At 32.3% G+C, this 25,287-nt stretch overlaps 2 protein-coding genes across 2 annotated transcripts; both read right to left on the reverse strand.

Moving 5' to 3' along the window:
- Positions 1 to 2,063: 2,063 nt before the first annotated feature.
- LOC132729032 (uncharacterized) lies at positions 2,064 to 6,807 on the reverse strand. Its single transcript, XM_060714769.1, has 2 exons — positions 6,665 to 6,807; positions 2,064 to 4,175 (listed from the first exon to the last, which is right to left on the reverse strand). Exon 2 carries the CDS (start codon positions 4,159 to 4,161, stop codon positions 2,140 to 2,142), a length of 2,022 nt encoding a protein of 673 aa, XP_060570752.1. The 5' UTR covers positions 4,162 to 4,175; positions 6,665 to 6,807; the 3' UTR covers positions 2,064 to 2,139.
- A 4,943-nt stretch (positions 6,808 to 11,750) lies between these two features.
- On the reverse strand, positions 11,751 to 24,826 carry LOC132729031 (uncharacterized). Its single transcript, XM_060714768.1, has 2 exons — positions 24,705 to 24,826; positions 11,751 to 15,138 (listed from the first exon to the last, which is right to left on the reverse strand). The coding sequence occupies exon 2, from the start codon at positions 15,129 to 15,131 to the stop codon at positions 13,074 to 13,076; it is 2,058 nt and encodes a 685-aa protein (XP_060570751.1). The 5' UTR covers positions 15,132 to 15,138; positions 24,705 to 24,826; the 3' UTR covers positions 11,751 to 13,073.
- Positions 24,827 to 25,287: the final 461 nt, after the last annotated feature.

Genomic DNA, 25,287 nt, shown 5'->3' on the forward strand with positions numbered 1-25,287 from the left:
ATAAATGAAGAGATAAGACAGAAGGACACGTATTTATAGTGCTTGTTTAATTCCTGTCAATACCTGCTTTTTGCCCTTTCTTTATAGATAAGATTTTGCTATTCAGCTGCGACGAAGATTTATTTATCTTTTCATGTTAAATATCATAATTTGTAATGGTACAAAATAAAAAACGAATTATACATTTCTCCACAAATTAAGCTGGAAGGTCGCCATATTGCCTTTACAAAGTCTGTCTGACTTAAAATCCTGCAAATTAAACAAACTGTGCAGTCTTTTTAACTTTTTAAGATTTGAAGACAAATTCGAAGCTTTTGACAGAAACTGATGGACTAAAATGATAATGTGTGGTCTTAATAGTTGTGCCTAAATGTATGTATGATTTATGTAACAGACGAGAATGCGCTTTTCCTAGTATTCGACATTCGAAGATTTATGCATTTTGTATGCCAGGTCATATTGTAAAATTGCGGAAAATGATTATAATGTTATAAACATGTTTATACTATTCTATGTTAAAAGCTAATCTATCAATTACTTTTGATTTAATATAGTTTATACAGAATTTACAATCACACCTTTCCGACCCTTTTCGTCAGTCGGACAAGGACTTCGAAGACAATAGTATGAATACTCAGAACGGATACGGTATTCGGTCTAACCTACGCTAAGAAACTAGACATGTAAAAACAAATAAAAATTTAATGCTGGGAGATGTTGACAAGTTTATTTCAATTTTATTTAGCAAATGCCCACATAAAACAAGTGAATTCATAGATACAGAAGCAAACAAATACATTATTTGTATATCCATTATTATGGTTGTCGAAAGTGAAAGTACAAAATGTCAACCTGCTGACATTTAGTCGGATTTGTTTCCAATTGTACATCAGTGGGCATATTTAAATTAAAAATGGTTGTCAGACTTACTTTCAATCAAAATAGTACCAAAACAGACTTAATTTTCTTTTGGATGTCAATTATATGTACATTTGTTATTACATTCTCTCTAAATGTGTACATCTGAAATCACGTGGTAGAACTACTTTCGATCCGTATTGTTTCCGAGGTTATTTTAAATAATAGCCGAGGGTGTTCCGATTGCAGACATTATTTTAGTTCGATTTATTTCGGAAGCTATCAGTTTAACACTTTCAAATCCGTTGCTGGAACCAACCAGTATAAAGCAATGAGTGTAAGGTTTTTTGCTGAAGGAAACAACCTGCTGACGGGGATTGAACCCATGAAGCCAGTTATCTTGTAGATAATCATTCCAAATAGTCATCCACTTGGCCTTGCCGATTAAATTGTTTTGAAGCAATTGTTATTATCTACCCAAAACATTTTGATGATGATACAGTGCAGCTAGAAAGCAATTTTAAGTAGGTTATGAATATCAGATCTTTTTATCAGTAACAATGCATCACTTGCATATGTTACTACTACCATTTGCATAATTGACATAACGGCTGGTTGAAAAATAGTCAAAGGAGTTCATTAAAGCTTTGCATTATCTTAAAATATGATAAAAGAAACATTTTAGCGTATAAAATGGGGTCAACAACCTATCTCGTTTTTAAACCAGCTGCCCTTTATTTATTTATTTATTTATTTTTCATTTATTTATTCATTGGTTTTTATGCTTTTTGCAAGGGGTGAATACAGACAGCTAGTTTACCAGTCAATCATTCTGTTCGATTTGTTTACTTTAACCAAACATTATTGGTTTAATTCTAGCAGTCACAGTCCAATAAAGTAGAAAAACAGTAAGTTAATGTAACTTGAATATCACATTACAAAAAGAATTAATGTCATGATAGAACGATCTCGGGGACAGGAAATATAACATGTCTGATTGTATATACATGGAGTCATTAGACAGACGGAATAAAGACAGAATTAACAATTGCAAATATACTCAAAACAGAACACTTTACAGGTCGGCCAATACTTTCAAATAAACTCTTTCTGGTATGTTTGATTTATACAATCTGTTCGTTAGGCTTAAGAATGGTTGCACCTTTTATAATCTCTCAAGAATAAATTTTAACTAATCGAGTCTGCAAGATTAATCTTCTACTTTATGGTTTCATTTCTTTTGTCGGGAATCACATTTTATAAGCTTATGAACAGTCCATATTAGAAAGGTAAATACATTAACCTTTTGATAAATGCAGCAAGGTCGTCATTTGGTTTGCAGTGTTCGAGTAAAAGTCTTACGCTCTCTGTGATATTACTACATGTAATACGTTCATTAAGAAAAAGTTTGCGTTTTTTGTTTTTGCGTTTTTTTTTTATACGCAAAGTTCTGTTAGCACTATCTAAAGAAATCACATTCTGTTGAACAAGACCGTTTGCAAGTTCATCGTCGGCTTTACACATTTCAATCACCATTTTCTCAATGTCGCCATCTTTCCAATAAAAGATTCGTTCAGGTTTCACTTGTTCAGATTTATTTTTATCCGTATCCAAAAGGAACAGATGATTTAGCTCAAGCTTGTCAGATATTGTATGATAAAATGTACTTAGATCTTTACCATTCAATTCGATAAAAGTATATTTCATCATACTGCGCTTCAATTTCTCGCATTCGTCTTCATCTCCATTGAACAACTTTGAAGTGATACTACATTCACTAGTCAGAATCTGACGTTTAAGTTCTCCGAGAAAAAGTTTCTCCGATTCACCTTCATAAAATAAAACTTTCCTTGCAAAGAAAATATCCGATATATGCTGTGATGTTGCTAATCTCATATCTTTCATACTGGCATCCTTTTCTTCACCTAAAAGCTGCTTGCCAGATATGATACGATGCTTTGTTTTAGAACGTCTAAAGATGAATGTGTCTGAAACTGTCCAAGGTGATATAAACTCTTTTTGGTGTGTAGTAAGTATAACACGTTTGTTGCCCTTTTCTTGATTCATTATCTGTATCATTCTGGCCACGAGCTGTGGGTGCATTCCTCGGTCAGGCTCCTCAAGCAAAATAGTCTTGTATTGCTTGCTTGATAACAGGATAGAAAATGTCTTTGCCTCTAAGATTCCTTCTGGCGTTTTAAGAAGAGCAAATTTACCTTTTGGTAAATCGATCTTGCCATCTTTGCCCAGTTGAAAGTCGTAATCTTTAATCTGTGTTAATTGTTTAAAAATAAGTTCCTCTTTTGTCTTGTCGAAAATTTCGCCTTTGTCTTCTAAGAAATATTTCATGATTTCACATCTAATCTCTGCTTCCCTGTAATTGTCTTCTCGAAATTCCCCAGCGATGCGTTTACTTTTAGACCATTGTAAAGGCCCAATTGAACGTAAAGGGAATGTAACCACAATTTCTTCCGTTAAGATACTCAATATGGACTCTAGTCCTTTGTTACTTTCTACTCGTCGATCTTCTATACTTTTAAATTCTGTGCATATGTACTTGTCTACATCTTTGCTGTCCGACTTTTGTTTTAAAATCGAGTCGACAAAAAGCTTTTTTAGACTGTCAGTGTTCTGTACAATATAATATTGTAAAACTTCTAATTTTTTCTTGTCTTTAGATTTTTCAACTGAGTTGATAAACATTGGATGTTCCTCAGAACACTTCATGGCAAATTTATAGTAATTTTCACTTTTTAAATCATTTTTTTCCTTCACATCTTCTCCAATTGATATCTTTTTCAGGTCAACATCTCTCTTTGTTGCTGGTCCCGAAATACTTAGAGGATTATCTCGACTCGAATTTCTTTGTCGTTTTAATTGCTGACTAGTTGATTCCATGTCAGTGCTTAAATCAGGTTCAGTTTGTTTTCCTTTTTGTTCATCTTGCATATCTTCATTATACAACCTTTCGTCAGAGCTTTGCACTGTGTGCATAGATTCATCACTTTCGTTCTTGCATCGATTTGTCAATGGAAGTCTTACAATCCCAGAAATAATATTTTCATTACTTCCTGACAATCCTGTTTCAAAATTGCAAATGAAATAAGACGGAAAGTTTTCATCAAACACTGAAGAAATTGATGTACTGTACTCTAACTTTAAACACCGTCTAATGCCTTCAAAAACTGAGCTTTTACCTGTACAATTTTCACCTATAAATATGAAAGGTCCTCTCCCCGAAAAATCCATCACTTGATACTCTTTAAATTTCACAAAGTTCTTGAAACATACTGACCGCAACATGGTTAAACTAAAATCTGAAATGAAAAAGATATCGAATTACACTGAAAGCATTTTTCTAGTTACGAATTATCTGATGATAAAAAAGAAGCTCAACTTATTGTATAATAAGTTATAGGTCTCTATTAAAGCCCCACTCCACTGACCCAAAAATGAAAGCTTTTGAAAATGCTCTTTAATCAAATCGAACTGAAAATCGCACATCCTTTCAATTTTCAATTTAATTCTGAGTACCTTTCTTATTATCCTTTGCATATTTCCCAATTTTAAGTCCTTCACTTGATTTTTGTTAAAATGTTTCAAACTTTATGTTTCTAGATTTTGTAATCTTAGTTTAGCTCCTTTAAAACAAATGTAGCTATCTATGTTGGTTTAATTTGATAACGATTAATTTTTTCAACCACACATTTTTCCATTTCGAGAGGACACTTAACTTCCCGTCTAGTTATGTGTATTTTCCTTACGAGTTTTGGAAACATATTATTTGGCCGAGGACACAAATTATAACAATGTACGTAATCTTTTAAAACACTTTCATAGGTACCCTACCTTGCCTTAAATGATGCAAAGTCGCCATATGACCTCTACTATGTTGGTGCGACTTTAAACTCAACCAAAAGTATAGATATATATTCTACACTTAATAAATTAAATTTATAAGTAAAGGGCCTTCAGCATTTGAACCACGTACTGTATCAATAGCAATCATCAACACATCTAATCCTAACCTTTTGGTCTCGTTTCAAGTCAGGCTTATTTTTATCAACCTATGTAGTCTCGTTTTCATTTTCAATGTCCAAAATATCGGTATAAAATGCATATCGTACTCCATCTAGCCTTGTTTTCATGTCTAAAATTCATATCAAATCCTTTTATACTTGAAGAACGAATTTCTGACAAAATGTCAAAATATCATGTTGTGAAATAAAGAGGTTTCTATACATTGTTGATAACAATATTCATTCCAATGGACTAGTGCACAGTGGCAAAACCTATATCAAACTTGGCCTGTGTCTGCTACAACATACATGTAGATTTGACAGCCACGTACCTGTCCAACAGAATTCAGTTTTGCAATTTATAATATCCTCAAAATTTAACAATGTACCGTCAAAAAAGACGTAAGAAGATGAACATAGTTGATAGTTATTTCTATTCTCTATGTCTAACTCAGTTTTGTCATGAATCAATAACAACATAATGTGCTTTAACAGTATGGAAATAAAACTTAACCAGGACCTAACACAAAGTAGCTTACATAAAGAAATTAAAATTTATTGACTCTAAGATAACATATATAACTCTATAACCTTATCTTTGTTAACCTACACTGAATGCTATACATGCATATTTTTTGATATGGTTTTATCGCTTCCTACATTTCTACATGCAATTTTGGCCAAAATAAATCCTCACAAGTTTGCGTATAACCTTAGGACAAACTTTTAAGGGTTATAAAATGAATTTTAGTAATATTTTGTCATACAGATATTCATTTTAGTTTTCAAAAAGTATATAAATAGGTTTTAGATGACTCTCATTTCTTAAAACTTTATATTTGTAACTGTGTATAAAACGGAAGCAAATAGTTTGATTTAAATTCAAAAATAAAAATATGTTTTACCATGGAACATGAGGGATGATAGAAAAAGGTTGTTCACTGACACTGATTGTGTCTTACATGTCGGGGTTTATTTACTTGATTTCTTTTAAACAGACAGAAACACTACTCAAAAAGGTTTGGGTAAGAATTCACCATTTATGATCTTTAAAAGACGAACAATATTTCTTTATCGCTTGAGTTTGACGACTGATATCAATTTTTTTAAATGCTGGAAACTGAAATCTAGTTTAACAATACATGATCGATTGATTGATTGATTGATTAATAAGACTTTAAGCCACATTGAGGTTTTAAAAGGCATATGGTGACTTTCCAGTTTTGCTGTCGGTGAAAGTCCTTATTAAGATACAGTATTTCAGGCATAAACGGACACCTGATCAATGTTGGAAAGCTTCCTCACATGAATGAACCTCAGGCGGGATTCAGTCCAAGTTAGGGGCAAATTTAGATATTGAAATAAAATTTTAAATACGAATAAAATTTCGCATCCGAAAATATATATTGTGTCACAATTTAAGTAGCATTTTCTTTAATTTGTAATAAAATAAAATCATCTCTTTTACGTAATTGTCGTTCATTATCTGATTATATGATATAAGGACCAAGAACTTCTGCAAAAGTACGCTTTATTGCCCATTGTTACATTAAAAACTCTTTCCTCAAATCCAGTCTCTCTCGCAAAAAAGCTAAGTATTAGGTTATTTTTATTATTGCTTGGCAAGTATATCGTAATTACTATGTAACATTTACAATTATTATAGTAAATTGACCGATTTTTTTGCGATTTCTTCCAATAGCCATTCCTTACTCTTATTGGAAGTAGCACCTATAGCAACAAGCAAATAATGTGATAAATAGTACGGAAATAAAACAAGTACTTACTATGTTCTCTGTATTTATAATTAACTATCACTAAGTATCTCACACAAAGAAATTGATTAAACTATACAAATTTATACACTATACTATAATTCATAAACAGCCTTATCTATGTTTACTTATGATATCGAAGCATACTTCATGTGCATTGCATTACATATCTCGCTTTTAATTTAGCTAAACAGTTTTATCGAGACAGACATGTATTGATTTTCTGCTATTTGCGTAAAGTCCTTAAAATGCAATTTAAACTACTTGTATTTATACGTTTTTATTCCGTATTTATCATAAAAGGTATCAAAATATATGAAGAACTAGTTTTTGCATAAATTATATACTGCTATTTTAAGTTATATTAATGGAAATTGGTCACAATGAGTACAGGTGTTATATTTTGATGAAATTTGATGATCAGCAAGACACGGCGTGTACGCAGCTATTTTGACAGATGTATTTAATGTAGAACTAGAAACTTACAGAAATAAGATGATTTGCTGCGCTTTGTACAGTATGCATCTCTGAAGTTAAGAAGTAACAAGATATGTTTGTAAAACATGTATGCCCCCTATCGGCAGCCAATAAATCATGTGATCAGGTTATTATGCATGACTATTGACCCAGTGAATAAAAAGTTAATAAGGGTTATAATTAACTGGTCATGACTACTCACAAGGTAATAATTATTGTGACCCCATAGATTATGTGCAGCAATTTAAGTTATTACAAATCTTACCAAATAATGTATGCATAAATTTTATGAATCATGAAGGCTTATTAATGACAGTCAAGTTGTTATATTTCCTAAGACCTTGAAATGTGTATACCAAAAGAATTTTTAGTTTAATATAAAAATATCAACCAAGGCAACTAGAGTTGTTGATTTATTGGTCAGAAATCGTCTTTATGTACAAGGTCAATATGACACTGACCTATTGACCCCAAAATTGATAGGGGTCATCTGCTGGTCATGAACAATCATCATTCCAATTTTGAAGTTCCTAGGCCTAAGCGTTCTTTAGTTATTGATCGGAAACCGTTTTTAATTACAAGGTCAATGTGACCTTGACCTTTAATCCATTGACCCCAAAATCGAAAGGGGTCATCTGCTGGTCATGACCAATCACCATTCAAAGTTTGAAGTTCCTAGGCCAAAGCGTTCTTTAGTTATAGATCGGAAACCGTTTTTACTTACAAAGTCAATGTGACCTTGACCATTGACCCATTGATCCCAAAATCAATTGCTGGTCATTTCTAATCGCCGTACCAAGTTCGAAGTTCCTATGCCTAAGCGTTCTTTAGTTATTGATCGGAAACCGTTTTTACTTACAAGGTCAATGTGACCCTGTCCTTTAACCCCTTGACCCCAAAATCAATAGGGGTCATTTATTGGTCATGACCAATCACTATAATAAGTTTGAAGTTCCTATGCCTAAGGGTTCTTTAGTGATCACTCGGAAACCAGACGGACCGACAGACAGACAAATGCATTTAGCAATATAGCCCATCTTCTTTGAAGTTGGGGCATAATAAAAGAAACCTTTATATTAATAAAAAACTATTAAATATCAAGGCACATTAGTCCCCAGAAAGAAAGTCATTTTTACTTCTTAAAAAAGGGCAGACTTGAATTTTATTATGTTTAAATAAAAGTTTAAGAGAATATTAGATACGTATTACCTGAGGAAAGTAGCCATAGATGCAAAATAATTTGTAAAAAAGTAGCAAAATGTTTCCGAAGTAGTATTTTGACTTCCATACACAATACTAATTCTCAATAATTGTAATTATTGTAAAAAAAGAATAACAGATGGTTCAGTTAATTGGACATTGAGTAACAGTTTGGATATTAAAAATGTACATCAACATTAAAAACTTTTGTACACAGTGAAAGCTGTTAGTCAATTGTGTGTTCTTAGCGTACGCATGTATTTGTGCGTGCGTGCGTGCGCGAGCGCGTGTGTGGCAGCATTTGAAAATCCAAACTGGTTACTTTCCTTTCAGTACTACGGTCCAATAGCAGTGGAAATCTCCGTGTTGAGATAAGTTTAAATATACAAGGGGTAATTGATACTTTTTTTAAACATTGCTTTTGTTAACGAAGGCTTACACACCTCCTGTATTGTTTGTGACAGGTCTATATTTTTCGGATAAACCTGTTTAAACAAAAGAAAGTCCGTTATGAGGTCTATCTTTTGCATGTGCACAGGTCTGTTTTAGTTAGACAGACCTGGTCATGAAAAACACGTGCAAAATAGACCTGCCTATGCACAGACAAAGAAAACATGAAACGCAATAAAAAATTAAAAAAAATGTAAATGTAAATGATTGTTATAATGTTCCTGTCTTACAAATTCGAGAAACATTTTTTAAACAAGATAATGTTCATTGAATACACTTAACAATTATTCCAGCATCCTTATATTAAATCTTTGAATAAAAATAATTGATAACATATCAAAGTAAGGACACATTTAACATTTATTGAATCGCGTATGTAACTAGTTCTTCGGTCATTAAGTTCATAATATAAAAAATGGACGCTTCAAGTTCATTCATATGAAACTAGAACAGTTATCAAAGCATACTTCTTACGATTTTAAATCACCTAATCCAGAACAATTTTAACGTTCTAGAAAATTCGCAGTACGGAAATAAAACAAGTACAAAATTGTACCAAAAATTCATATCGAAAAAATATACCAAAAATGTGTCCATTTCACAACTTTTCACCATTTCATATTCGCTTTGCATTAGAAACCGCAGCTACCCACGGTTAAAAGAAAAGTCTCTGGTAGCATTCCCACCCGCGGGATCAATAAGATTGTAAAATCCCCGATGACCCCCACCCTCTTTCTTTGAGTTAGGCTTTGTTTAGATGAACAATCATATTTTATTTTAGAACGTTTCGGTTCATGTATCTCACACTTGCCATCAATATACATATGTAAGTCTTTCGTGGTCTGCTGGATATTCGGACATTATCCTTCGGACAGTTGCCAACTCGGAAGGGTCCCCCTCTTTGCAGTGGCTGTCATTTGCCCCCCTCATATCTTTGGAAGTGTCGGGCATTCCCCCCTCCCTGTTTTAAAAACGTTAAAATATATAATTGTTGAATTGTTTGTTACCAAAATTCATCGCATTAAAGCTGCACGCCTCCAGATGAGCCAAAATATTTCAAGAAAATCAATATTGAGATAAAAGTAATAAAATTTAATGAAAGGTAAAAACATTCAAGGTCTAAATTATATTTTTCATGTTATGTGCGGTTAACGAATGATTTTGCAGTATTTTATTACCATACTTCTACTGAGCTGCTAAAGCAGTAAGGGCTACTTTTGCATATGTTGACGATTTTTTGGTTATTTTCTTGGATTGTAAGTGCCAATTGCAATATGTAAATTACTAAATTTGTTCACCTTACAATAATTTACTTTGAAATTCATTTCCAAATTTTCATGAAAATTTACATGAATCTTGAGGCGTGCTGCTTTAAATACACTAAAAATCTCGAGCAAATTTGAGAAAATCAAAATAGCATCCAAAAAAAACAAAAAACAACTATAATCATTCCATTGACATACAAAAAAAAACTATACACGAGATGACCTCTGACAAAGTAACAAGTCGCAACAGCAAAATAAAAGAGGCAAACGTCCGGGGGGGGGGGGGGGGCAACTGTCCGGGGCAAATGTCTTAGATTCCGCGATGTCTGATACGAAATAATATCAACATAAGTATGCATTCTTTAACATACCTTCCATTACAGTTCTATTCATTTTTCCATTGGCATATTGCACATTTAGCTTTTTTTTGATTATTATTTTAAAGGGAAAAGCAAATTTAAATGCAAAATATGTATTGTATTTAAGCAGAACATTGATAAAAGCTTACCTGTATATGCGCTGTGTTAATAATAATATTTGTGCATTACATCAAATGATTGCTCAAGCCAATATAGTTTTACGGTGTGTTAGTTAGATATCGGCCTCGTACATCGATCTTTCTGTTTAGGAAAGACCTGGTCACGAATTTCATGAAACACCTCATAATCACATGTATCATATCACTGATTTTATACATGTCACTACTGAAAATAAATTTCTTATCTTATATTATGTTATCTTATATACGCGTCATAATTTCAATTACAATGTACTTTGTATCTACGGATACGTCCTTTGTGATTACCTAATTACCTGATAGTATCTGCTAATTACGTGATTGTGTCTTGTTATTAGGCATCTGGAAAAACGTAAAGTATAATTAAGTCACATTAGGGAGACAGAGTAATTTAATTATGTGAAAGTTACCCCTAAAATGGTGATAATGTTTAAATTAAGTAATAATTAGGAAACATTATCTTCTTCCTGTTTAAATTAAAAATATATTATAGGCGGGTAACACCTTATTGGATGAAAGTTTTTTCTTATTGGTACAGCTTGTATCAGGCATCAGAATTTGTCGCTATCTAAAACTAAATCAGAAATAGTTATTCAGAAGCTTCAAAGGATAAGTCTAAAAGTACAATAATCATTTCAGTGGCATAGGTACGGAAGTATATGGTAAACAGGTAAAAAAGTACATAAATGACTACATAAAGCAACTGCAGACAAGAGTTGTTATATTTTTCTTGCCTTAGGGATAGATGTCATGTCCCACCGGCGGGCGCCTAATGTCATAGGGTTAGAAAAATGAGCAGCCTTATGGGACTCGAACCCGAAACACTGCTCCGCTGATCTATCTATTACACTGTCCGGCTGCTTATACATTGTATTATACAAATTTAATTAATTCAACAAAAAATATGAAGATAACAGTAGTACCAATGCTTACCTGGATGGAAGAATGATGACTTGTATTTGTATTATAATATATATTTCTAAAGCTCCTATATTACATGTACAAATGCAGACTATTTCATCATGAGATAAGCAAACTTAACGTAAAAACGAAATTTGCGGCAAAATATAGTGGACGAAGAGCACATAACATTTGTACTTTGTATTTTATTGCTTATAATCCAAAAATCTATAAAAGAGGTATTTAACATTTTTAGTACATCATTTAAATGTTTTAGTGTTTCGACAAATTGACGTTCATTCGACATGTGTAATTAGGCTTGAATTTCTCATTGACACTATAATTTATAAATAATTTGACTTTATAAAATAGCCACAAAACATTGTCTTAAAATTTGACAGTGAACCTTTATCTGTTGTCTTTTTATGAGTCTATATATATAAATAGCTGGCGAATGAATGACTGTGCGTGCTAACCTTTAGCCACCAAAAAATAAAGATAGACAAACTCTCTAGGTTTTCACAATATAATGTTTGTATTTGCGGTTGTTGGGAATTGAAGCAGAACGTTGTAGTTGTTCTAGATTAAAGCAGAACTTGTAATGTACGTATATATCTAAAATAAAACTGATGTTATTATGTACGTCTATCTCTGAAATTCGTTCTGACATTGAAATAGCTTACAAAATTAATGTATGGCAAATGTAAAATGTTGTTTATACTTTACCTTACTGTTTTTGTTTTATATTTTCGATCATTTGAGGTATTTGGCTCTAATACATTTATTAGAAGTTGAGGTTAGAATCTGCTCAAACTGGAGCTTATGTATCAAGTATATCAAAAGAAATCTAGTTTTCAATTCTAAACTTGAAATCCATGTGGGATTAATAATGATGTTTTGTGTACTTCATGTTGTTTCCCTTGTCCCCGCAAAGAAGCATATGGGCGAGCATTTCAATTTACCTACATTTTCCTGATTTTTGTACACATCAGTGCTGGTTATAAATGTATTTTTAGCAAAACTTTGCCTATTAATTCATCTCTGTTTTTTTATTTTTCTGTGCATTTATATAAATTTTCTAGCAATATCTGCATTAAAGATTGAAAACAAGAAACTGGAGTGCTATGTGTATTGTGTAAACACTGAATAATCAAAATTTTGGTTCTTCAATAACGTTGTTTAATTCCTGATTTTCGGAAGTCAGCGCATATAAATGGCGTCAAACATAACAAAATAAAAAAGGATTGTCACGCTTACGTGACGCTAGTATTTGCCTTATATACTATATACATGCATGCGTATGTAACAATGTGAATGAGACACGTAGACATAACATCACATCGTAGATCTTTAATTACATTATGTAATTAAAAATCCTGAAAACGCCAATAATAAACGGCACATGTAAATGACCATTGCGGTGTTACAAGTAAATATTATTATTGTTAAAACAAATGACGTCATGTTGTAAACATGTCGTGGCTTCATTCAATATTGGCATCTGTTTAATTTTAAAACATTCACACGGCATGAACATCGAACCTCAGATTGACATTTTTTTGCTTTTTTGTAAAGATTATTGAAAGTAATTATGAATATTGTGCATAAATAGTTATTCCATTAGCCTTTTGATAAATGCAGCGAGATCGTGTTCTGGTTTGCAATTATCAAGAAGGAGTCTTACACTTTCTGTTATATGACTGCATTTAACACTTTCGTGAAGAAAAAGTTTCCGTCTTCCACGTTTCACTTTCTGATCGGCAAGATCTCTTTCTAGTCTGCTGTTATTTTCACACATTGCAAAAACCATATCCTCTATATTACCATCTAACCAGAAAAAGATCTGTTCTTCTTTTATGTCCCTTCTGATATTTTTCCATTCTTCTCGTGATCTTTTCTTTAATCTTTCGTTTTCCTTTTCTCTTCTTGGTTTGCGATCCGCTAGCATGTATGCTACAGCTTCTCTGTCTACAAGAACTAAATGATCTAGCTTTAGTCGTTCACATATTGATTGGTAAAATTTACGATTGTCTTTACTATTCATTTTAATAAAAGTATATTCAATAAGACATTTCTTCAACTGTTTGTTTAATAGTACAGCATCATCTTTTTCAAATAATTTTGAAGTAACACTACAATCTCCAGAAAGAATTTGGCTCTTAAGTTCTCCTAGAAACAGTTCTTCTGAGTCACCTTCATAAAATAGAACTTTTCGAGCGAAGAAAATGTCAGGTATATGATGCGATGTCAACAATCGCAATTTCTTCATATTTGCGTCGTTTTCAAGAATAGACTTGCCAGATATGATTCGATGACTTGTTCCAGAACACCTGAAGATGAATGTATCAGATACTGTTCGAGGTGTAATAAATCCTTTCTGGTGTGTAATGAGTAGAACACGTTTACTTTTATTCTCTTGATTAATTATTTGTGTCATTCTTTCCACGAATTGCGGATGCATTCCTCTATCTGGTTCCTCAAGCAAAATGGTCTTGTATTGTTTACTTGATATTATAATAGAAAATGCTTTTGCTTCTAAGATTCCTTCTGGCGTTTTCAGCAAAGCAAATTTACCCTTTGGTAAGTTGATCTTGCCATTTTCAAGCGTAAAGTGGTAATCGTCAATCTGTGTTAGCTGTTTAAAATATTCTTCTTCTTTTTCTTTGTCAAATTTTTCGCCATTGTCTTCGAGGAAGTATTTTATAATTTCACACCTGTTTTCAGCTTCAGTATAATTTCTCTCCCGATATTCACTTGCAATGCGTTTACTTTCAGACCATTGTAAAGGCCCAACCGAGCGTAAAGGGAATGTGAAAATAAGATCTTTCGTTAACGGGTCCAATATTGACTCTAATCCTTCGCTTATATCCTCTTGCATTTCGTCGATACTTTTAAAAATTGCTTGTATATAATTGTCTACACCAATGCTTTCTGACTTTTGTTCTAAAATTGTGCTTTTGAATTGTTTATGTGCTTGTTTATTGTCAGTTGGACTTATTTTATACCTTTTACATATAATAAGATTAGTTCCATCTTCAGATTTATCAACTAAATTGATAAACACTGGATCACATTCAGCGCATTTCATTGCAAATTTGTAATAGCGTGTTGTATTATATTGTCTTACTGGATTATATTGCTTAACATTTTCTCCACTACAAAATCGATCCGATGTTTTTTTGTTCGTTGAGGTTCGTTCTACACTAAGCCCCTTTTCATTCTTTAAACTTGATTTTCTTTGACGTTTTTGTTTTGGAATCGGTGTTTCTTCTACACTGCTTGATTTTTTTCGTTTCTTTCGTTTTCTATCTGGTTTCTCTCCACAACTCATCTCATTTTCAGAATTTGGTTTTTCGATATCTTCATCACACTCTTTGTGCTTTTGGCTTGTCGGTGGAAGTAAAACTATACCGCATATTATATTATTTTCAATATCTTCAGTGAAACCTGTTTCAAAGTTGCAAATGAAATATGATGGTTGGTTTGAATCATAAACTGAAGATATTGATGAACTGTACTGCAGCTTCAAACATCGCCGGATACCTTCAAAAACAGAGCTTTTTCCCGAACAATTTTCACCTATGAAAATGAAAGGTCCACTTTCCGAAAAGTCAAGCAACTGATATTCTTCAAACCTTACGAAGTTCTTGAAACAAATAGACCGCAGCATTGTTAAGCTTAAAAGAAATAAGAAGCACATAAAGTAAATAAAATATCCCATTAAACAATGTGGCCATACCACGTGACATTTCGGGTACGGTACACGCTGATTTTTTTTCACCCGATCCCGGTATGTTTTTGACTAAAACCTCTGCTGTTGCTCAACCAAATTTAATCAGATAAGGAGCAGAGTGCCTGTTATTATATCAGGTACCCACGGTTAATCAAGATTTTAAAAACCTTTGAATGGTTTTTGAAAACATTTGAGTACAATTTTTTCATTGCCGTGGCCGAGGGGAACGGTTCACACACATTTATCACAACAAGCGATTTCTAGCAAGTCGTCTGTTTTTCCCCACTGTTTCATAGAAAAATGAACTCCTACTCTTATAGATTTACTATGTCTAATGTATGTTTTGAATGCAGTGATGTTTAAGCATATTTCATCATCTTATTTTTAAATCGTACGGAACACACAGTTACAAAATTTTGTGTTTTTTTTTTTCAAAATGCAATGAACGCGTGCTAAAGGCAAGTTTGTCATTCTAGCTTCCTGTCTGACAGTGTACCTTGCGTCTTTCTTCAGAATTTGTCAAATGTTTTCAATGTTAAGTTTTGTCGTTGTTGTTGCAGGGGGCCTGTGTGAGCAGCATCTTTCAGCTGCTGGTGTCCCGACTTAAATCGACCAACCCACCTTCAAACAGTCAAATACGATATTTGACCCTCCCCATAAATAACGTACACCTCGCCATGAATATCCTTCGCCTTTAAGCCAAGCAGAGACCTAACTTTGATATAGGCCCTAATTTCACCCCTTTCCAACCATATTTATGTGAGTGTAACGAGTTCTCTGCAAAACAATGTACTTAGTACCAAGGTTAGTGTAATTGTTAGCGAGATATTGATCAATACTACTCAATACTATTACGCTATCGACGTGTATTGGATTTGAGTTTACATAAAGTACGATTTTCTACGAGATACAACCCGAGTTACATTAATTTTGGAACACCCCTTGTACATAGTGTTCATTGTGTTATGTTGATATTTTACGTTTAGAAGTACTTATATTTAAAATGTCCTTTTTTTCAATAATTAATTTTTAAATCCACCTCTTTTCCTCCTTTATTTATATTATATATATATAACATATGTATATTTTGACATCGGAAATGAAAAAAAGATCAGGATGAATACAATATAGACTTGACATAAATACTTGAAAATCAGAACGAGGCTACATGAACTAGATATTTTTAATTAAAGATATATCAAATAAACAGAGGTTATGAAGATAACATCGGGTCCGAGAGCGATTTGTATTAGATGATGACGCAAACCCTTGAACTTCCTCGGTAACATCCTTTTAAGTCCCTAGAACCTAGCACATGTAACAATATTCGGACAATTATCATAGTTTAATTGTCCGTCAATTTTTGGCTAATAAATGCTGTTTCGGTCTACATTAAAGTTCGGGCAAGAGTTCAAAAACTTTAGTAAGCTTCTAGAAGTAAATTTTATCTTTATATTGGCTTATTCCCATGCTAGCTGTTGGCAATAATTTAAACGACAAGAGAGCCCTTTGAAGGCATTCATTCAGTGCTAACAGTAGCGTACGTCTGTTTACAGTAGTGTACTTTTGTGAGAATTCTACAACGTTCTGATTTGTCAAAGTGATAGTCGCTGTTATTAGGAAACACATCAATATTTTATTTTAAAAATGAAGGTATTAAATCAATGAAAATATAGAAAATTCTAATTACATATTGCCTTTTGACTGATTTTCTATCTATTAATGTAATTTACTATAATATATTACTACATAATTTAATTAACACCGTTTGGATTAAATGTAACATAAAAAGTGTGAGTAAAATCGCATTTCTTAAAAAAGTTAGATCTTAATTATCAATATTTATTTTGTTTTCTCAAATTCCTATCGGTCACTTCTTCAGTTGTAACTTGTATAGATTGCACAACATTTTATAATCGAATTGTGCGCCAAATTCTATTTAAGTGTTAGTTTCTTCTTTAAATAATTATGTTGGCATCAAGCGGTAAGTATCATGATACCTTGCAACATACAAGTCCCGGGGTTCTCGTATGATTAAATAAGATATGTTAATTTGAAGAAGAAGAAAAACTTTCATTTATATTTTCAGATATATTTTAAAACGACAGAAAATCTATGTGTACCGTATTCTTTAAAATAACAGTGTTGTCCGTACCATGATGAAATATGCTAAAACACCACTGCATTTACAAGATACATAGCAATCTATAAGATTTAGGGTTCATTGTTCTATGAAACAGTGGAAACAAGAATTATCTTTAAAAAAGATACTTGGACTAACTAAAACTGGTTCATTTGCATCGTATCTTAGGAAACATGGAAAAAGAATCACAAGGATTTTGATATTTGGTCTATTATTGAATTTCCGTTTAAAGTTTTGAAATATTGAATTCATATGCATATGTTCGCTATTTATGTGAAAGAATCACATTTGAAGTATTTTGAGTAGAAACAACATGTAAAGTCTGAAGTAAATCCTTTAAAAATAAAGAAGCAAATAAGAACTACAAACATAACAATTTATTTCTTACTCAATTGTGTTCGTGTCAGTTCTTTTTTACGTCATGAATTCTTTTATTGTTATTAGTGTGAATGCCTTTTAGCTCATAGAAAAATTTAAGTAATTGAAGTTTAATCAAATCGAAATTTTAATAGAAAGTTTATAAATGACATTTTGTCGATACGAAATAACCGAATCTACGAATTAACAAAACCTTGTCCATTACTATAAATACTGTATTCCCAGAAACTTTCACGGAGACAATATTTTGCGTTTTTCATAAGGATTGCATTTTCGCGGAGATAAACTTTCGTGCAATGATAGTGACCGCTAATTTCGCGAATATTAAGTCACTGGGGGGGGGGGGGGGTAAAGAGCATATTTTACTAATATCACAATTAGGTTTCGGTATTTTTCCACTGTATACCTGCAAGAAAAACTAAAAGCATACGTACGATATTGACAAAATCTTACTTAATCTATAGGTAAGATATAAAATACCAAAATACCATTCCGTTTTGACGTAATTCTCGAATACGAAAGAAACCTAAAAAAAAGAGCCGAACGTAAGCTTTCTAATCTAAAATATACGTGTTCTTTGACACACATTCATAATAAACAAGCCATTCAATCTTCAGCGGTTATTTGAGAGGTCATCAGACCTCTCCACAGTGTTCAGACTGATTGCTGGCGGCATCCATTTTTGCGTATCTGATTTGTAGTGAAAAGCATAAAATCATTAGGAGCAGTCTTCAAAAACTGTTGTGAGCATGCTCCGCTTCAAAATACGACTTAACTTAAACGAAAAATTAGCATTGAAGTGAACAAATCGGTACATGGCAAAAGCGGTAATATCATTTACGTTTCTAAGCGCTAAGTGGGTGTTTCATTTCGTTTTAGTCTTTTAAACTGTATAAATTGATCACCGTACTGTTTTCTGAATAGCGTTTTACTATTTCATGTTCGATAAATAGTCACTTTGAAAATTATAGCTACAATATCACCATGCACTATTATATGACCGAGTGAACCGTATACCGAAGTTTTGCTGCTCCTTTAACTTTTAAACCGGTATGACTAAATAACGCAACGTAGTATTTTTGGCGCAAATAGCACAAATTTTACTCAAGTTTGAAGTCATGCATCTTTACATACTGTTTATTCCAATCAAATGATATACACATATTTATGTAAATCTGGGACTTAAAATTGTTTGATTAACATACTTTATGCCCGATTTAGTTTGATGACATAACATAAATTGTCCCCTTTGTAGAAAAAGTATCCCTAATGCGCCAAAAAAAAGTCCATTTCTCCGGCATATAATCTTTCAAAACATTAAAAGAAATTTAGTATGAAACAAACTTTCATTATTATACTATATTCAATATATATAATAAATTATATCTTGTTAAAAAATTGTAATTTATAACCATTCATTATGCCTTTTATGCAAACAAATATTCCCAAATATTTTCGAATTAAACAAATATTCCACAGCTGCAAAAGAGACCTCTCGCATGCTTCTTTTAAAAGAAGCAAACTTGTACAGAACAGAGTTTATTTAATAACATGTACACACATAGGTAAATCGTGATTACAAACGTGTTAGACGTGTTTTGAAGGCTTTTCGAGCCCCTCCCCCTTTTTGAGGCCTCAAGTGAAAAAATTATCCAATTTAGGCCCAAACACTTTTTCGTTTGGGAAAAGTTGCTATTCAATAAAAACGGCCATTTTTCACAATATGCTCATGAGAGAAAGAATTAATTACAAAAATTAAAAATGCTACAAAACAACAATTTTTCACCAAAATTAGGTGAAAGGCCACATGTTAACATGGAAAAACTAAATTTTGGGTTATTTCAAGGTTTTTCGCCATTTTTTGTTAACCCTTTAGTTCATATAGACGTGTTTAGACGACTTTTCTACCCCATATCCTTTTTGAGGCCTCCAATAGTGACAAATTACCCTATTTAGGCCCCAAACACTGTTTTTCGTTTGGGAAATATTGCTAAAAATGTGATCACTTTTTCAGCGCCGCCCCTATCAAAAAGGTACATCAGGGGATTGTCAGAAGGGGGATGTGCCCCCTTCTGTTTGCGGGGTTCGAAGGGGGCAGTAGTCCCCCTCATCGCCAAAAAAATTTGGACTTGTGAGAGGCTATAAATGACCCCAGGTCGATCGTAATGTAATATGTAACCAACGCTGAAAAGCCTTTGACACTTGCTCAATTCATTGAGAAGTTGCAGCACTCTGAAATCAATTTTCATGGAAAAAAATCTACGAAAAATAGTGATTTCTGGCAATTTTGAGATGACCCCTCATTGCCATGGTAACAGGAAATTTAAGACATAGCATGTCGTTACAAAGGCAATGGTCTAGTTAACATTTGTGCCAAGTTTGATTAGTAATGAAGCATTTTTCATAGTTTCATAGTAGTTTGAACTTGTAACAGGAGGCTTTTCAATGAAAACGGCAATTGTTCAAAATATTCTCATTAGAGAAATGGTTAATAAAAAAAATTAAAAATGCTACAAAACAACAATTTTTCACCAAAATTAGGTGAAAGGCCACGTGTTAACATGGAAAAACTAAATTTTGGGTAATTTCAAGGTTTTTCATCATTTTTTGTTAACCCTTTACCTCATAATTATAGACGTGTTTTGGCGGTTTTTCGACCCCCATCCTTTTGATGCAACAAACAGTGAAAAATTACACTAGTTAGGCCCAAACACGGTGTTTCGTTTGGGAAATTCTGCTTAAATAGTGATAATTTTTCGGTGCCGCCCCCTATCAAAAGGTACATTAGGGGGTCGTCAGAAGGGGGATGTGCCCCCTTCTGTTTAGAGGGTTCGAAGGGGGCAGTTTTCCCCCTGATCGCCAAAAAATTTGAACTTGTGAGAGGCTAAAAATAACCCATGGTCGATCGTAAGTTATTGTGTAAAAAGCCTTCGACACTATCTCAATCCATTGAGAAGTTGAAGTACTTTGAAATCAATTTTCATGGAAAACATCTACGCAGAAAAGTGATTTCTCGTAATTTTGAGATGACCCCTAATTGCCATGGTAACAGGAAATATAAAACTTAGCATGTCCTTGAAAAAATATTGGTTCAGTCAACATTTGTGCCCAGTTTCATTAGTATTGGAGCATTTTTCATAGTTTCATAGCAGTTTGAACTTGTAACAGGGGGCTTTTCAGTGCAAACTGACATTTTGCACAATATGCTCATGAGAGAAAGGGTTAATTACAGAAATTAAAAATGCTACAAAACAACAACTTTACACCAAAATTAGGTGGCAGGCCACATGTTAACATGGAAAAACTAGATTTTGGGTAATTTCAAGGTTTTTCATCATTTTTTGTTAATAAAAAAAACTAAAAATGCTACAAAACAACAATTTTTCACCAGAATTAGACGAAAGGCCACATGTTAACATGGAAAAACTAGATTTTGGGTAAAATCAAGGGTTTTTTTTAATCATTTTTTGTTAACCCTTTACTTCATATAGACGGGTGTTGACGGCTTTTCGACTCCCTCCCTTTTATTGAGGCCTCAAACAGTGAAAAACCACCCCATGTCGTTACAAAGGCAATAGTCCAGTCAACATTTGTGCCAAGTTTGATTAGTATTGAAGCATTATTTATAGTTGCATAGCAGTTTGAACTTGTAACAGGAGGCTTTTCAATGAAAACGGCCATTTTTACAATATGCTTAATATACGAGAGAAAGGATTAAATACGAGAGAAAGGGTTAATTACAGTAATTACAGAAATTAAGAATGCTACAAAACAACAATTTTTCACCAAAATTAGGTGAAAGGCCACATGTTTACGTGGAAAAACTTAATTTTGGGTAATTTCAAGGTTTTTCATCATTTTTGTTAACCCTTTACCTCATAATTATAGACACGTGTTTTGACGGCTTTTCGACCCCATATCTGTTTTGAGGCCTCAAACAGTGAAAAATTACTATAGTTAGCCCCGAAACACTGTTTTTTGTTTAGGAATGGTGGTTTCGTCATTTTTTTAAAAACAATTATGACTCATTTAAGCAGCGTAAAACAATCTTTGGATGCATTGTTATCTAGAATTATAATGTGTAGGAGAAGGCATAGTTAAACAGAACTTAAGTATCTAAAAATTAACTTGATAGTAAAAGAACTTATGAATGTAAATGATTTGTTTCTAGAACTCCTTTAGATTAATAAAAAAATTAAACAATGGCAGAAAAATCCTTTGTGTTAGTTTACTTATTTTACAATGGCCAATTAAATTCCTAGATTTCAGATTCTTATTTTAAAAGGACCAATGGAATTTTAACATATATTCAGTTTTTGTAAATTTTATAGGAAGTCCAATCGAAATCAGACGACCTCCGGCCGAAAAAAACCCAGAAGACTTGCTAAAAATCGGTAATGGTAATACCATTCCCCTTGGCCCCAGCTATGAACAAAACTGTACTCGAATGTTCTCAAAAATTATTCAGGGGTTTACAAATTTTGATTAACCGTGGGTAGATGATATGATAGCTGGTATTATTCTGCGCCGTATCTGATCAAAATCGGTTGAGTAACAGCAAAGTTATTTCCCAAAATCATACCCGAATAAGGTGAAAACTCTTCGTGTACAGTACCCTAAAAGTCATGTGGTATGGCCACATTGTAAATCATATTTCAATATTTTGATATACATAATCTTTGGAGACGTTTACGAAGATATGAAAATTAAATAACTATCTATATATACATTTCAATAGATCTTATTCGTATATTCGTATGCTTTTTATCAAAAGATAAAGTCATTCATACAAATAATACGCAGGGATTTTAATGTCTTTATAAGTTTTTGACTATACATGTATAAAAATTATATAATAAAATTTTACAATGGGAATTAATGTGTGTGGTATGATTTGCTGTATAGTTACATTTTTTTTTCAAACGTGTAGGTCAAAATGTCTCGAAACCATAATATATAAAAAGAACAAAAAATGGTATCGATTACCGCTAAATCCAATATTGCCTTATGTTATTCTTCTTCCTGTTACATTTTTATCTTTAAAAAGAATTATGATCATTGTAAACCTGTCACATGTACACTGATATACATGTGTTTCACACAAGTTATTTGAAATTTGATTTCGGTAATAAAAATCACAATGCATTTACATTTTAAAGCTATAAGGTTTTCAATATGTAAAAGTTATATCAAATTTGTACTATCATTAAAACTAAAACTCTATTGATAACTAATTTTTCACATGAACACTTGAAACAACAGAAACAAAATTTGTAGATTTAGAGCATTTTTACATAACAAAAGATTATTTGTTACTGAGTACCAACGATGGATTATTATCAATTTATTATACATGTATTTATAGTGATTGTAATTTTATACATTTAAGATACATCAACATGCGTTTTTATCATCTTTCTTTAATTAAAGATTCCAGAAGCATGATTAGGTCATGTGAAGCATTCAAATTTTGATCATTATATAATGTGAATGCACTGATGGAAGAAACATGATTTACATAACTCATTGCTAATGGTAATAGCCAGATAAACATGTATATATTAATAAAGATTTCACGACAATATACTTAAAATCACGGTACTTCTAAGATCCGCATGCTTAAAATATGTAGAATTGGTGAACCTCAAAGGAAGGTATCCTTGCCTTTTCTTTACTAAGATATTGCTCCGGACATAACTTTTGCTTCTCAAATACAGTATATTTAAAATGACAACGGGCAATAACTCAACAAGGCATCTGTAGATTCCTATTTATAAATTCATTATACATGAAACAAATAATTCAGAGTTATGAAGTTGAATTACTCACACATGTGAACTTGAGTGCTAATCATTTCCTGCTTGAAATACACATTCCTGCCGAATTCCATCAACAGTTAGCTTAGTGTCTTTAAAATTGGACAATTTAAGGGTTCGATGATGATTTTGTTTTCTTTATGGGATTATAAAAAATATAATTCAAGATTCAAACAATTTTACTAAAAATGCTAAATACACAAGTTATGTGGCGACCGAATTATATATGTAAAAGTCAGGAATGATGCTGTTAAATTTCTAAGCAAGCACATACTCTGTTAATTTATCGGTGAAAAATCCCTTTTTGCGATAATTCATTTATTAATTACTCAATAGAATCAACATAAAAGTCTTTAAAATTAATTTATGTTTTGTTTCAGCTTCTGATAGAAGAGTGTTTATACAGCATTATAAATTGAAGACATTTTAACCAATCAATTAAAGGCAGTCGGCCAATCAAGAGAGTCATTGACAATTACAACTTCAATGAAATAATAAGATAATGATATTACCTAGGGCTATTACCGTGGGTTTAGTGAGCTCTGTTGTATTCCTTGAGGCTATTGTCATGATTTATTTGAGAGAAGAACCTTAAGAAAGAGCTGTCACCGCGGGTTTAGTGAGCTAAACTGTATCCATGGAGACTATCACCATGGTTTATTTGAGTTCGGAACTATTAGTCAGAGCCGTCATCGTGAGTTTAGTGAGCTGAACTGTTATCCTTGCGTTTTTAAGATAAGAGATATAAGATATTGCAATCACTCTGGGATGTCTGGGATATACTATATCACATGAGACTGTCACTGTGCTTTACTTGAGATAAGAAATGTTAGAAATATCACTCTGCTGTATTCTTTAAGGCTATATCCCTGCTTTATTTGAGTTAAGAACTTAATAACTATTGGGCAGAGCTATCACCGCGGCTGTAGTGAGCTGTACTGTTTTCTTTGTTACTAACCTGTTCTTTATTTGAGATAAGAACTATCTAAGTTATGTGACGACCGAATAATATGTTCACAAAGAAACTCGTTAACAATAAGTACGTATATACCAAACACTGAACTTTCGGTTTAAATGAACAACTTAAAAAACTTCATAAAATAGCAAAATAAAAACAAAAATGATAAAACACCAACGTAAATTAAGAAGAAAATATTAAAATAAAATACTTACTCTTAATACGATTTATGCCTTGCATAATATTATCTGAGTTAATTCTTGATGTTTTATAAATTAAATGACCCAAACAACTTGTTCAGATAAACACAATATTTGTTTTAGAAAAGTCAATGTCATATTACGTAAGAAGACTATTGATTAGCATAATATATTATATTTAGAAAAATCAATAGTCAATACCACAAAACGACACCTAATAGTGTACATAATTATTTCTTTAACAATCTTTACATAAGAACATGTTAAACCAAAGCTGCTGTTTTATTCTTTCTTTTTTTAAAATAACATAACTTTATTTTCTAATAAATTACATAATGATTTTGAATTGCCCGACTTGACATTTTAAATCTAAGTGGTTGTTAGTCAAACCATCAATCAAAATCAGTCTATAATTAACACAATTATGACAATTTTAACAAATTCAATAATATCGCCTTTAATGTCTATGACATTTGAAGGTCAAGGTCGTTACTAAATTGATTAATATAGCAAGTGTATAGTAAGTGTTGGTTTGTTTAAACATCAATCAAATATTTCCATTACTAAAATAAGTAATAGCTAGTTTTAGAAAAAAAAA

This window comes from Ruditapes philippinarum, unplaced genomic scaffold (genome assembly GCF_026571515.1).
Source record: "Ruditapes philippinarum isolate M1 unplaced genomic scaffold, ASM2657151v2 ctg2948_1_1_1_1, whole genome shotgun sequence".
Lineage (NCBI taxonomy): Eukaryota > Metazoa > Mollusca > Bivalvia > Venerida > Veneridae > Ruditapes > Ruditapes philippinarum.

Excerpts from the sequence above, each read along its gene's own strand:
- LOC132729032 (XM_060714769.1), bottom strand. The coding sequence starts at position 4,161 with ATGTTGCGGTCAGTATGTTTCAAGAACTTTGTGAAATTTAAAGAGTAT.
- LOC132729031 (XM_060714768.1), bottom strand. The coding sequence starts at position 15,131 with ATGCTGCGGTCTATTTGTTTCAAGAACTTCGTAAGGTTTGAAGAATAT.